The sequence below is a fragment of the Medicago sativa genome, chromosome 8, assembly GCF_051527215.1.
Source record: "Medicago sativa cultivar Bolivia chromosome 8, Bolivia_mono, whole genome shotgun sequence".
Lineage (NCBI taxonomy): Eukaryota > Viridiplantae > Streptophyta > Magnoliopsida > Fabales > Fabaceae > Medicago > Medicago sativa.
Window position 1 is genome coordinate 71,051,884 of NC_140756.1, and position 13,578 is coordinate 71,065,461.

At 34.4% G+C, this 13,578-nt stretch overlaps 1 protein-coding gene and 1 pseudogene across 3 annotated transcripts; one reads left to right on the forward strand and one right to left on the reverse strand.

The window, feature by feature from the left end:
- The first annotated feature begins 547 nt into the window (after nt 1-547).
- On the forward strand, nt 548-1,911 carry LOC146901103 (transcription factor MYB44 pseudogene; annotated as a pseudogene). Its single transcript, XR_015022178.1, has one exon. The product of XR_015022178.1 is annotated as a transcription factor MYB44 pseudogene (transcript).
- A 1,536-nt stretch (nt 1,912-3,447) lies between these two features.
- On the reverse strand, nt 3,448-12,907 carry HMA1 (heavy metal atpase 1). 2 transcript variants are annotated; one of them, XM_085734067.1, is made up of 13 exons: nt 12,326-12,907; nt 12,023-12,173; nt 11,194-11,378; nt 10,745-10,891; nt 9,797-9,992; nt 9,001-9,113; nt 7,800-8,041; nt 7,356-7,461; nt 6,930-7,022; nt 5,707-5,923; nt 4,404-4,591; nt 4,197-4,283; nt 3,448-3,775 (listed from the first exon to the last, which is right to left on the reverse strand). In XM_085734067.1, the coding sequence occupies exons 1-13, from the start codon at nt 12,866-12,868 to the stop codon at nt 3,596-3,598; spliced, it is 2,448 nt and encodes an 815-aa protein (XP_085590193.1). In that variant the 5' UTR covers nt 12,869-12,907; the 3' UTR covers nt 3,448-3,595. The 2 variants fall into 2 exon arrangements, with proteins under 2 accessions (XP_085590193.1, XP_085590192.1); XM_085734066.1 differs by having other exon boundaries at nt 6,858-7,022.
- Between the last annotated feature and the right edge of the window lie 671 nt (nt 12,908-13,578).

Sequence of the window (13,578 nt, forward strand, 5' to 3'; positions counted from 1 at the left end):
GGACCATGCAATCAAATAAATATGAATGTTTGAAGTCGAAATGACACCATATTCATTTTGAAAATTCACAATCTCAGACACGGTGGATAAAAGTCTCTTCATGATGGCCGCAACTAGTACATGTAGAAGATGTTGTAATGTTCCTATGATTGAGGAGAGAAAGAGTAAGGGTTGAAGGATGACAAGCCAACCATATGAGAAATTTTATTTTTTACAGAACCTTTAATTTCCAAATCAAATACCAAGAGTCGTTATAGTTTGAGACGATATAACATTGTACATTTTAAAACAACTAAAAAATCCTTAAAAAAAGCTAAAAATAACAATTTTTTATTGCAGACAACAACCATTATTAAAAAAATACATATTTAATATAAAATACATAAATTACGATATAAATTACCATCTTAAAACTTTTTAATAACTTATTTAATCCTAAAGATTATATGATAAAAAAATCTTTACTTATTTAATAATCCTAAAGAAATTGAAAATTGATTTATTTAAAATAAAATAAAATAAAATAGATGAGAAGTGATGACTTGTGTAGCAAAGAAAGGACGCGTGTAGTAATACAGCTGTATCGCAAAAATCCTAAAAGCAACCGCTTCCCAGGAACAAGCGGTATCCATCTCACTATGACCGATACGAAAATCCCCAAAAACCTAACCTCCCAAACCGTTTCCCTTCATTCACCCACCCTTAAATACAGTAACCCTCAACCCCACACACATTCATTCATATTCATTTCACACAACACAACACAACACAACACAAACGCTCCTTCATCAAACAAAATGGATCGGATCAAAGGTCCATGGAGCCCCGAAGAAGACGAATCCTTAACAAAACTCGTTGATCGTTACGGTCCTCGTAACTGGTCACTCATCAGCCGTGCTATTCCTGGCAGAAGTGGTAAATCTTGCAGGCTGAGATGGTGTAATCAGCTTTCTCCTCAAGTTGAGCATCGTGCTTTTTCTCCTGAAGAAGATAACATCATTATCAGAGCCCATGCTCAGTTCGGTAACAAATGGGCCACAATAGCCCGTTTGTTATCGGGCCGAACCGATAACGCTATCAAAAACCACTGGAATTCGACACTGAAACGAAAGTGTTCGTCTTTCATCGGTTCCGATGATCGTGATTTCAATCCTCAGCCTCTTAAACGCTCTGCTTCCGTCGGTGCTCCGGGGAGTCCTTCTGGTTCTGATTTAAGTGATTCTGGTGTTCAAACTGTTTTTCGTCCTGTTCCGATTCGTTTGCCTGTTGAAACTACATCGGAGCCGGAGGCGATGGAGGTTACGGTGCCGGAGGCAGTGGAGGAGGATGACGGTCCTTTAACTTCGCTGTCGCTTTCTCTACCAGGTGTGGATGCTGCTGCGACGGTGCCGGTTAGTCCTCCTCCAACAACCGCTGTAACTGCCGTAACGGCTTCAGTGGCGGCGAAAGTTTCTGAAGAAGCTGGAATTGGAGCGTTAAATTTGAGTGGTGAATTTATGGCGGTTATGCAAGAGATGATAAAGAATGAAGTGAGGAGTTATATGGAAGAGAGAAATGGAATGTGTTTTCAAGGAGTTGATAGGCTTAGAAATGTTTCTGCTAAGCCAATTGGGATTAACAGGGTTGATGGATGATTAGAATTTAATTAGGATGTTTTAAGTTGTTGTTAATTAACGGAAAATGAAGAAGAAGAAGTAAAAGAGAAAGTCTTTTTTTCTTTTTTCTTTTTTCTTTTTTGTTAAGGAAATAATTTTGGCAATGTACAGAGGAGAGTTAGTTGGGAAAAATGGAAGTTTATTTACTTAGCAATGGCAAATCTGTAATTTCTCTCTTGTTTGGTTGGAAAAAATCAAGAGGGATTACATGAAAAAAAATGAGAATATCTTAAAAAAAATTCTTATTTGAGTTTAATTCATCTTCTACTTTAATATGTACGATACAATGGTACTACAAGTTTTAATGTAAATAATAATCGTTATTATGGTTCAAATCAAATGTTAATTAAGGTAGTAGTTTCTTGGAGCAGCAGCCATGAAAGGAAATTGGTTACGTTATTTGAAAAAATTGGGAGTTGTTTTTTTGTCGGTTATACTTTTATGAGTCTGAAAATTAGTTGATCAGTTTTTATATGGTTATGTTTTGATTTTAGAATCGAGAAATTTTCTGCGATGAAGCTTTGGGTAGTTGAAACCGTTTTTGGTAGGTTTTTTTGTTTCCTTCTTTTTTTCAAACCTCACTTCACCTTTTTTTTTTGACATCAAACCTGATCAGTGATCAAACGGTTTTCTTTTTCACAATACCTGATTATACAGTTATGAATATACAGTTATGAATATTTTAATAAAGGATATAAAAAAGAAAAGTTGCTGATAATGTTTTTTTGAAAATCATAATAGTATTTTTTTAGGGCATAATAATATTGTTGAAGTTTACCTAAAAAATAATATTAAAGTTGAAATCAACTTTTGGCCCCCAAGTATGGCCATTTTAGTTGTGCCATTTTATCTTCAATTGTAATTAGATCTATTGAATGTTTATGGAAATTATTTTTTCATAGAGTAAATGGTATTTATACAACCATTTTTCTGGACAACCTTTTTTACTTGCTATTTTTGAGAAAGAGGAAGAAAAACAAGTAAAAACACAATCTAATTTGAGAATTGTAAATGAGTCATAATAGACTCATCATCCGCGGCAATAGTCATGTCTTAGCATTGAGTTCAAGTTGCAGCATCAATTGGAAGTGAAGACAAATTGGTTGCAACATTATCTTTTGTTGATACACACGATTCAATTTAAGACGTGTATTATTTGAATAATCAATTTAAAACAATTTATAACAAAAAAATGTAGGTATTAACACAAAAAATAAATTAAAAAGGCGAGAGAGTAAGAATATAATGAGAATATGTTTAGCATGATTTTGATTTTGTCCTCTCATATTTGTATGCTTTTTGTTTTTTTTCTTCTTTTGCGTATTTTCATAAATAAATTTAATTTAATTTTATTGCTTAAATAATTGTAAGAACCTAAAGTGACACTTAACACGGAGGAAGTATAAGACCGTTTTTAATTTTATTTTTGATTTTTATGAACGACCGTTTATTTATCATATCCTTGTATTTTGTTATTTCTCATATTCCACTTCGTAATAGACACCACAGGAAGGGCCTTTAGCCCTTTTTTGTACTAAAATCTCATACCATTTTGGTCATTGCCTTGACAACTTTAAATAAGATGATGCCATGGTTTAGTAAACTACTGTTTTATTGCTTATGTGAAATCATTTAACTTTCATAATTACTACTGTAAAAAAAAAAAAAGCGACAGGCGTTTGCCACTTCTCGTGCTGTTATAACAGGGAAATTACGTACAAGTTCTTTCCTTGATATTTGCCATTTTATTATTCCATTTGAAAGGCAAAACGGGGGTTAAAGGGACGCTATCTTAAAATAATAGGGAATGTCCAATACTTTGGGACGAAAAAGATGCCTATACATTTACAAGGGGTATTGACATTTTCTTATTAACAAGCAATATAGTAATTTGCAACCGCAATACACTATTTCTCTACTTTGAAACAACACTACACACATCACAAATTCGCGGTTGTAATGCTACTTGAGCCTGTTATATTTGTCCTAAGAGAGGAGAGTCTAGATTTAACCTTGCCAATCAACTGTAATATATCATGCTTCCAGGACCAGGATGGTTCATTTAAACCACGTATGGAGTTGAGACAAACAAGCAAGGTTCCGCCTTCATGTAAGAGAACCTGCATGCATGTTACATATTGATTAGCAAGCAAGAATTGAAAAATAACCATAGAATAAGGTTCGAGAGAAGCAACCAGCCAGAGCTTGAGGATATTTACTGAGGAAGCTAAAGAAAAATAATACTTTATTAGGGGCACAACAACTTAAAGAATTTGTATATTCTTCAATTTACGAAAAACTGGCATGTAGTATTGTAGATGTCTTCAAATTTCGTTTAGGGAGAATGTAAACACAGAAAAGAAGAGGGGAAAAGCATGTTCAAGTTATTCACTACATGGTGCCATAATTTCTAAAGAAAATAAATATTTTGTAGCATGATCACATTCATTCTGTTAACAAGGACAAATGGACAATAAAACACGCTTGACAGCCTGACAAATAGTAACAAGATCGAGCATTAAATCAGATTGAATGTCATACCGTTATCCACAATGGAAGAAATCCCAAAACTGACGGAAGGGAAGCCAAGAATATGCTAGACAATGCCAGAGCTACATTTTGCTTAATCTGCATGTTCATTGACATATGAGACAACAACATCCAATTGCTGAAAAGATTACGTATCCCAACAGATGTATGCCAGAGCCACATTTTTTTTTTCTTTAAAAAAAAAAAAGAAAAATTTACCAGTGAAGTTGTCTGCCGAGATTTGGCAATACAGAATGGCACTGCAGAAATATTTTCACGAAGCAACAGCACATCTGCAACAGCTATAGCAGTTGCACTAGCACGATGAGCAAGCACAATCCCAACAGTTGCAGCAGCAAGTGCTGGAGCATCATTAATACCTTCACCAACCATAATTAAGCCTCCCCCTGTTACAAAAGTAAAAACAGTAGCATTGAGCACAAAACTGTAAAAAGTACGTCATTTAATTCGGGCATTATTTGAAACAGTCTCATCACAAGATTAAGACAACAGAGTCAACTAAGGTAGAACAACAATATCGGTTTTACTTTGGGTGTGTGTTGTGTGTGTGCATCCCTGCATGAACCTACACTGAAACGGACCAATAGTGTGTCGCTACAAAAGAAAACACGAAAAAGTCCAAAAGGTGTAGCGCAGTTGCAAGAGCTTGATTTAATAACTTCAACGGACGGAGTTCAAATCTTACACGAGACAGTTGAAAGATAACCATTATAAGTGTCACCGTTGTTGATAAAAAAAATCCCCTTTCTCAATTTTTATTTTTTTAAAAAAAGAAAACACGAAAAACATGCTTTTGAGCTAAGTTGCATGAACTCTGTATCTAGATTTTTCAAAAAACTATAAGAGTGGGTATGTTAACATAATTTTTTTAAATAATATAAAAATTAATTTTTCTACAAATATGACTTGTTTAGTTGTTTGTATAATTGATATAAGTATAACATCTAACATAAAAACATACGAGGTAATATCTATCATAATATACTGCATCACAAAACAAAAATTGAATTAGGAAATAATTATGCAAAATTGGAAAAATTAGGATTGTAAGAGGATATTTAAAAATAAATTAGGAAAAGTGTGTTTATATAACAAAAAAAGGGAAAATAACGTACAATATAATCTCAAAAGTATTAAGAATTTAAAAAAAGGAATGGAAAACCTCATTTTATAATAATTTTGTAATAAATGACAAATATATATTTATTCATTAGTCTACGGGTACGAACCCGTACTTACCCAAAAAGTACCCACAATAATAATTTTTACTAAATAAATAATAGGTACTTAACCATAAGTACCGGGTATGACATGAATTATGGAGTACCCGTATTGAGAGAAATAAGAAAACGAAAGTATTATATGCAAGTATGTATGTAATGTATATAGTTGTCATAACTACCCTATTTACATTATTTCTAACACATGCTATGTAGTACAGATATAAGACCATGTTATCAGAGACAAAAGATGAAGACAAATCTCAAATCAAGAAACTCACCCATATCTCTTGAGATATCCTTTACATGACGCAACTTATCTTCAGGCTTCAGGTTGCAATGAAACTCTCTGATACCCACAGCACTTGCAACTCTCTTTGCACTATATTCATGATCACCAGTTAACATCATCACACGGAACTTTGCTTCATCTTGCAATTCTTGAATAACATCAAAAACCCCTGGACGAGGCCTATCCTCCAGGTGAATCAACGTGACCTGCATCAAGTGGTTAGTCAGTAAGGCCCAGAAGGAAAATGTTGACAAGGAAAAATGACAGCAGAGATGATGTTCACAACCAGGGCCGGTCTAAGGGCCAGGCAACCCAAGCAAGGGCTTTAGGTCGCAAAATTTTAGGTGAAAAAAAAGGCCTCTAAAAAATTAATTTGGTTATAAGTATATTATATGATAGATAATTACAAACATTTGTATAGCTTAACTGATTACCAAAAAGGTCTCAATTACTGTTGACCATGAATTCAAATTTTGGTCTCCACAAAATTGATTTTATATAAACATTTTGTTAAAAAAAATATATTTTTTAAGGCCACATCAATTTTTTTGCTTTAGGCCTCTTAATCTGTTAGGCCGGCCCAGTTCACAACAACAATAACAACAATACCAACCAAGCCTTATCCCACTAAGCGGGGTTAGCAGATCATGTTTAGTGAGATTTAATGTGTTTTGTTTGGGAAGAGGGGCAGAAAAAGGGAGCAAAATAATTTTCAAAATAAACAGGCTGTAGAAGTTGAAAAACTTTGGTATGAAGCCAACTTCTAAAGCTGGAGATATCTTTGCGCTTTGAATGTGCTAAGAGCATTATTCCTGCCCCAACAAATATAGGTGCTTTTGATATGCTAAAAAACAGAGGACTGGACTGAACAACTTTTTCTTTACCTTATTAAATTTAGAAATTGGTCGTGCGACTAGACAAAAACATAAATTCTTCTCCTTCACTAAACAGTGAGACAAGTTTTTATCCAGAGTACAAACCATCAAAATTACCAAAGTACGCTTTTCATGTTCCAACATAAAAAATATCATTTCTCTCCAGTACAGTTGTACTACCCTGTCTTGTACTGTTCTGTTTAGTACTTACTGTTTTGTGAATCAGACGCATCCGTAAGAGACTAAGTATATGACAGCACACTACCTTTTTATTAATTATAAGGGCAGCATGAACAAATTCACTGCCATAAGAAGATGCATTAATAGCTTCCTTGACCTTTTTTGATTCCTCTTCAGATTGACAAAATGAAGTGATGAAATCTATAGACCCAAGTGATGCTTTCAATAGGTTAGCACCTCCAGCTCCTGACTATAACAAAATAAAAACCAATTTGAGTCATTCTACTTGTCATTTACATATACACACACTATATGAGAGTAAAATATGCATACATTAAAGTCTATCTTATAACTGAATAGTTCATAGGTCCCATTATAACATATAGTTAGCACTAACATTAGTTTCAGACTCGGTATACAAAGAATACAATGCAAAATAATGATAACACGTCTTTAAAAGTGTACCATGAAAAAAATGGGATTCTCCAAGAGAAATGTATGCAATAGGAGCTCAAAATACTGACAATGCATGGTAGTGTAAACTATAATGCTTGGCTTTGTCAAGCACGCAATAGTCAGGTACCTCAATGCTGTTAACAGTAGCAGTAAGGCCTCTACCAGGAAAGTACTCAAAATTTTCAACAGAGACAGAAGGGAGGTCTTTCCCTTCACTATGTTCAACCACAGCCCTGCAATTCATTTTACAGAAAAAAACAAAGTGTACAGACTTAGAAGAGATAACCATGTTGCAGTTCGTGCTATATTTATATATTTGAGATGGCATAACTGAACATTCAAGATTGAATTGAATGGTTTGTAAAATATATACTAGCAAGACACTGCAATAATATAGTGTTCACCACAATAGTCCAATACCAAATCGAGAAACATACAAAAGAAAGAAAACACAGTTCTACTCTTCCTCAATAAATAGATGAATGATGCAAAGAGCCAATGACAGCCACAATTGTTACTTGTACGAGGTTGGTTCAAAAGTAACACAAATATAATCTGTTCAAAATGATACCTTCCAATGGGGTGGGTAGTGCCCTTTTCCATGGCTGCCGCAACAGCAAGAGCTTCCTTTTCACAGGTGGGAATGCAACAAGAAGATATGTTTGATTCCTTGTTTCTAATGCGATGACCGTAAACAGGCTCAATTGCCTTGAATACAAGTCCACCAGTAGTCAATGTCCCTGTTTTATCAAATGCAATGGTATGGCATGAAGCTAGTGCATCCAGAACATGTCCACCTTTGAGTAATATGCCCTGCAAGTTGAGGTAACTGTCACACCCACAAATAAACAAACATCCCATGTTTAAAATTTTGAATAAGTTTCTACTAAACTTTAGACCGACAAACACAAACTTCAGAAAGTGGGGCTTGAACAATGTTATAAAAATAGACAAGATAATCAAAGTATACCATTCAATTCTAAACTTCAGAAAGTGGGGCTTGAACAATGTAATAAAAATAGACAAGAAAATTAAAGTATACCATTCAATTCAGCTTATTGATAGATCTATTCCGGAACGTATCTTTAATCAGTATAATTCGTTTCACCATATTCAACAGTGTAATAAAATATGAAGTATTAGTATCTATAGTATTACTTTGTCTTTCTTCAATAACAAGTTTGATCAGTTTCCAAGTTTACACTTGGTTAAAACTGTTAATAATGCTTTGTTTGGACGCAGAAAGAAAAAGAGATGATGGAAATAAAGGGAAAAGAAAATGGAAAGAGAAAAAAGAATACATGTTTGCATGCAGGTAAGAGGAAAGAAAGGCGAAAACTTCACTTATCATTTGTGGTTGAATGGAAAATGTAAAAATGTATGATTTATTGTCATTTCTTCAAAGTTCATTAAATAACCAAAATAAAGTTTTTTTTTTCCTTTCTATCTTTTCTCTTCCTACATTTGAAGAGAGAACTATTTGTGCAAGTCCCGCTTTCCTCAACTAAACTGATAAACCCAGAAATATAAGCACGAATTTCAGAAGATGCTGGATTATGATTGTTGAAAATATAATGTTGAAGACAAAATGAAAAACACAAACTGTACAGATGGTGCAAATACTTCACAACTTAAACACCAGGATACCATTTCATTCTAGCTAAAGGGCTAACAAAAATTCAAAGCGGCAATAAGTATACAATGTTTAAAGTTTTAATATATTCAGACGTTAGTGTATTTAGATTAGATACTGGTAAATAGCTAACTTATACCTTTTTTGCACAGGAGCTGATTGCTGTGGCATATGCCAATGGAGCCACAGCCAAGGCACATGGTGATGCTGCAACCATGAGCCCTAAGGCTCTGTAGATAGAACCTCTGCAAGCTGCATCAACAAAGACTAAATAAGCTGAAATATAATTATATGAAGGTTTCGCAGTGAGCACTATATAAAGTTGGTGATAATGACTTTAGTATAGTATTAATGAACTGCGGAAGTCAAGGGCCCTTGCCCAAATCTATACAAGGATGAAGAAACAAGAGCTATGCTCAAGTAGGCTGCAGGAGTAGAAAGGACTGTGTATGTATGCAAGGAGCCATAAGAGAGGAATTGCAGGGTCAGTCCTCAATCCTCACAGCAGATGAGCAGAGAAAAAGACAAGAGAAGTTGTTAACAGCCTGAACAGCTGGTGCAGTATGAATGGGGAAATAATAAGTGGAGTGATTCAGGCACACAAGATAGTATTGGTGGGAAAGAATAGAGAAATGGTGAGGTTTTGGGTAGCAATGAGATATTTTGTGCATCTGCAGAATTTCCCATGTAAATTATTTTTTTCTTTTCTCTTGCACTTCCTTTGTGATTCAGTATTAGGAGAGGGAAATCTCTGCTTGTAAGGAGCTTGATATCTGTTCTTTCTAATTTAATTCCACATTTCCATTAAATGATAATTAAAGGAAAGGAGTAATTGACATGACATATAGAATCCCACAGATGATTAGTTTACAAATTCAAAATTTTTATAAATTATATTATACAACACTGCTAGATTAAAAGAATTTAAGAAGTACCTGGTGTACTAAAGAATGGCCACTTAAATACAAGTGGACCAAGAACAGCAATAGCAATTGATAACACCACAACAACTTTGCTGTAACGCTCACCAAATTCATCCAGCCACCTTTGAAGTTTAGGTCTATTCAACTGAGCTTCTTCAGTCAACTGCACAATTTTGCTTAGAGTTGATTCCTTCCATGTCTTTGTTACCTGTGATGAAATAATTTTGTACTTTGCTGTGAGTTCCCAACAAAATTGCACTGTAAACAAGACAAACTAACTATCAGAAACAAGTTGAGAGTGTCAAACAAGACAGCACATTGCTGACAGTCTAAAATTGGCAACCTAGCATTACAATCTCTAGCAACTTATCCTTAGACATGCTTGGAACTTGACTCATCACCTTATTTTTCAATCTTTGTCAATGAAAATGAAACTTCCAAACATAGGTATTGGTCAGTGTCATGTGAAACTTGGTTAATTATAATGGAGATATTTATAACGGAGATATCTGTTTCCAGCAAAAACATACAGCAATTCTCACTAATTAGCACCAACAACACCAACACCAACTCCAACTCCATTCATCTCAATCACCACCAGCAACCTCAGAACTAACGATTTACACAACAGCATTCCAGTAATCCTCCTAAAATAATATATATTGAAAACCAAGCTTCAGAAGAGTAACAAGGTTAATTGTATTATTGCCGCCACTGACACATTATTAATATTGCTTGATTTGTTTCCCACCCATTAACATCACTAGTTTGACCTTCTTCTCCTAACTGTTTCATCCATCACAATTAGTCACCATGGTACACAAACCCCAAATACTATTATTGCCATTCTTTCTGTTCCACTTCCTCATACCACCAACATTAATAAACTTATCCACTTTAACAAAGGCTAAAATTTTGAAATTTAATATAGTACAGCAAGAGCTGAAATGGCCAACATACCTTCACAATTATTCTACCATCTATGTTCCTTGCACCGCCAGGAACTCTATCTCCAACTTTGGCCTCCAGAGGTTTGACTTCCCCTGTCAAGTGCTCAATGGTAATTGTGGCACCGCCGTGGAAAACTTCACAATCTACAGGCACAGACTAATCACAATACCATTCCGATTACACTTCAATAATCTGCTATAGAAAACTTGAAATTTTTATTTTAATTATTGATTATTGATTTTACTATGCAGCAAAGTTGCAATCCACAAATGCCACGGGTTTAGCATATCCAAGCCATCAAAAGTTGAAATGATTTCCAACTAACAATTGTAGTAAAAAAATTGCCTAGCCATTTGAAAACCTCAAAACCCAACACAAGGAAGCAATCATATTTTCACTTTCTAGAATTTTAAGCAAATTAATTATACCCAAGCAATTAAAATTCCAAAACTTGTTACCTCTCCGGCACCAACAAGGACATATGATCCCACAGTTATATCGTGGACAGGAACCCTCTGGTATTTGAAATCAAATGTATTAGGAAGTTTATTATCTTTTGTATCAAGAACAAGTGCAAATTCTGGATTGTTCTCCTTCAACTCTTTAACATCAACCATTGAACGACTTGTGAAATACTCTTCAGCTGCATAAACCATTCAAATTAAACGAATCAAACTCATTGCATAGCACTTAACTTGTTAAACTAGGGCATATGTTTGGATTATCTTATTTGAGTTTATCTACAGGTATAAGTACCCGAGACTGCTTGGGAGAGTTTATTTACAGGTATAAGTTTATCTACATGTCCATAAGTTGTTTTCAACTTATTTCCATTAACTCTCCCGTCCATGATAGTATATGAAAAAAACTTATAGCTTAACAATTTGACTTTATTTTATCTTTTGTTATAGAAATAGCTTACACATGAGCACTTAATTAAGCCTATGTTAGGTTCCACGTTTGGAGTAGTCAAAATTGATTCTGGAGGTGTAAAATTGATTTTGACATGTTTGTTCTCGAGTGGCATTGATTTTTCCTCCGGAATTGATTCTATCTTAGAAGCTAGGATTTGTAGCTTTGAGTTTAAACATGGTTTTTACACTGAAAATTTACTCTTCAACTCATTTTCACGTAAATGTATCCAAACGCAAACAACTTCAAATTCAACTCACTTTGAAGTAAAATCAATTTTACAATATCAATTTTTATCACATCAGAACTAAACATGCAATAAGTTGTTTATCCAAATACGACCATAATGTATTTGTTTGATTAATACAAACTTACCAATATGTGCAAGATTAAACATTGCAAGTAGTAACCCTCCTTCCAAAGCGTTCCCCATAAAAATAGTTGCAAAAGCTGCCATTGCCATTAACACATGGATGCTCACTTTTCCACCACTCATTTCAATTAGAGCATCAAGTGATGCCGAAACCTGATACACATCAAGTGAGCATCAAGTTTATTTCAATTAGACACGTGTCAGACACCAGAGACGTCTTCGATCAGAAGTGTAAGTGCTACAAAGATAAATAATCACATAATAATAAAGAACTAAATTGAGTGAGAGATTGTTTAGTTTCTTACCCCAACCAACGGAAATGCGACCAGAATGAACGAGTTTTGGACAGGTTTGATGAGTGATTTGGGCAAAGTATGAGGGGAAATAGCTGCAGCAACAAACAAAGCAGTTGATACGCAACATAGATGCAAATGCTCTCTCAAGAAATTCGCTAGGTCAATCCATTTGGTAGCTTTGGCGAAACTGATAATCGCTTTTTGAGGTCCAGTGAGATTCGCATCATCGATGTCATGTGAATGATTATGATGATGATGATGATGATGATGGTTATGATTACAATTATTATTATGATTATGATTATGAGTATGGTTATGGTTATGATCGGTGTGATTTGCGGAACAACGAAGTTTATGATGATGGAGAATGAGGAATTTGGAAGAATAGAGAGGTTTGATAGAAATTGGGGATGTGCGAATAGGAAAAGCGAGGTTAGAGGATTTGATCCTTGTGGTTTTTGTGTGGGTGTGAAGTGAATGGAATTTGGTAGATGGGATTGAGTATGAAATTGCTTCCATTTTTGGGAGTTGAAATTCGAAGACGAGTTTCATGCCATTATTATAAAAGTTGAATGTTGAAATGAGAGAATCAGAGTTTATTAGGACATATGACCTTTTATTGTGGTGCAGTTGTTTGTTTTTTCTTGTTACGGGTCATTACAGTGGAGGACTATGGAGACTGGAGGGAGTGAAAATGAGCCATTCAGTTAGTTGTTACGACATCAGAGCCACATAGTGTGCTCATTTCCAATCATTTAGCAAATTTCTGTTTGGCCTAACTGATTGCATTGTCTTAAAAAAAAAAATTACATTGCAGTGAAATTCAAAAAATATACTATGGAATTAAATGATAAGATTAAAGACAAAATGTTTCGAACTAAAATTCAGTCGACATAAAAGAATCTCAATATCAATGAATATCACTATGCGACCTTTAAATGTTTTTAAAGTTTAATATTAGAGATATTATACTTGTAGAGCAATGCTAGGGACACTTGCTCAAACACTCTCCCACAAACACTCTCTATGTGTATGGTGCCACGTTTCCAATTTTTTATCTCTTTAATTGTTTACCGGCTTTTAAAAGTAGAGAAAGTTTTTAATATTTTTTGTTATTTTTTTATTGTTGGCATCTCAAAAGTCATCCCTGCAAATGGTTCCACGCCAATCTCTGCAAATGGAAAATAGACTATACAACTGCAGCGTAAATCTTCACTGTAATTTCATTTTTATTTGCTTCACACCACAGCCATATACAACAA

Excerpts from the sequence above, each read along its gene's own strand:
- HMA1 (XM_085734066.1), bottom strand. The coding sequence starts at position 12,868 with ATGAAACTCGTCTTCGAATTTCAACTCCCAAAAATGGAAGCAATTTCA. Across the intron at positions 4,592-5,706 it reads GGATATCTCAAGAGATATGG|GGGGAGGCTTAATTATGGTT; the intron begins GTGAGTTTCTTG and ends CTTTTGTAACAG. Across the intron at positions 3,776-4,196 it reads TTCTTCCATTGTGGATAACG|GTTCTCTTACATGAAGGCGG; the intron begins GTATGACATTCA and ends ACATGCATGCAG.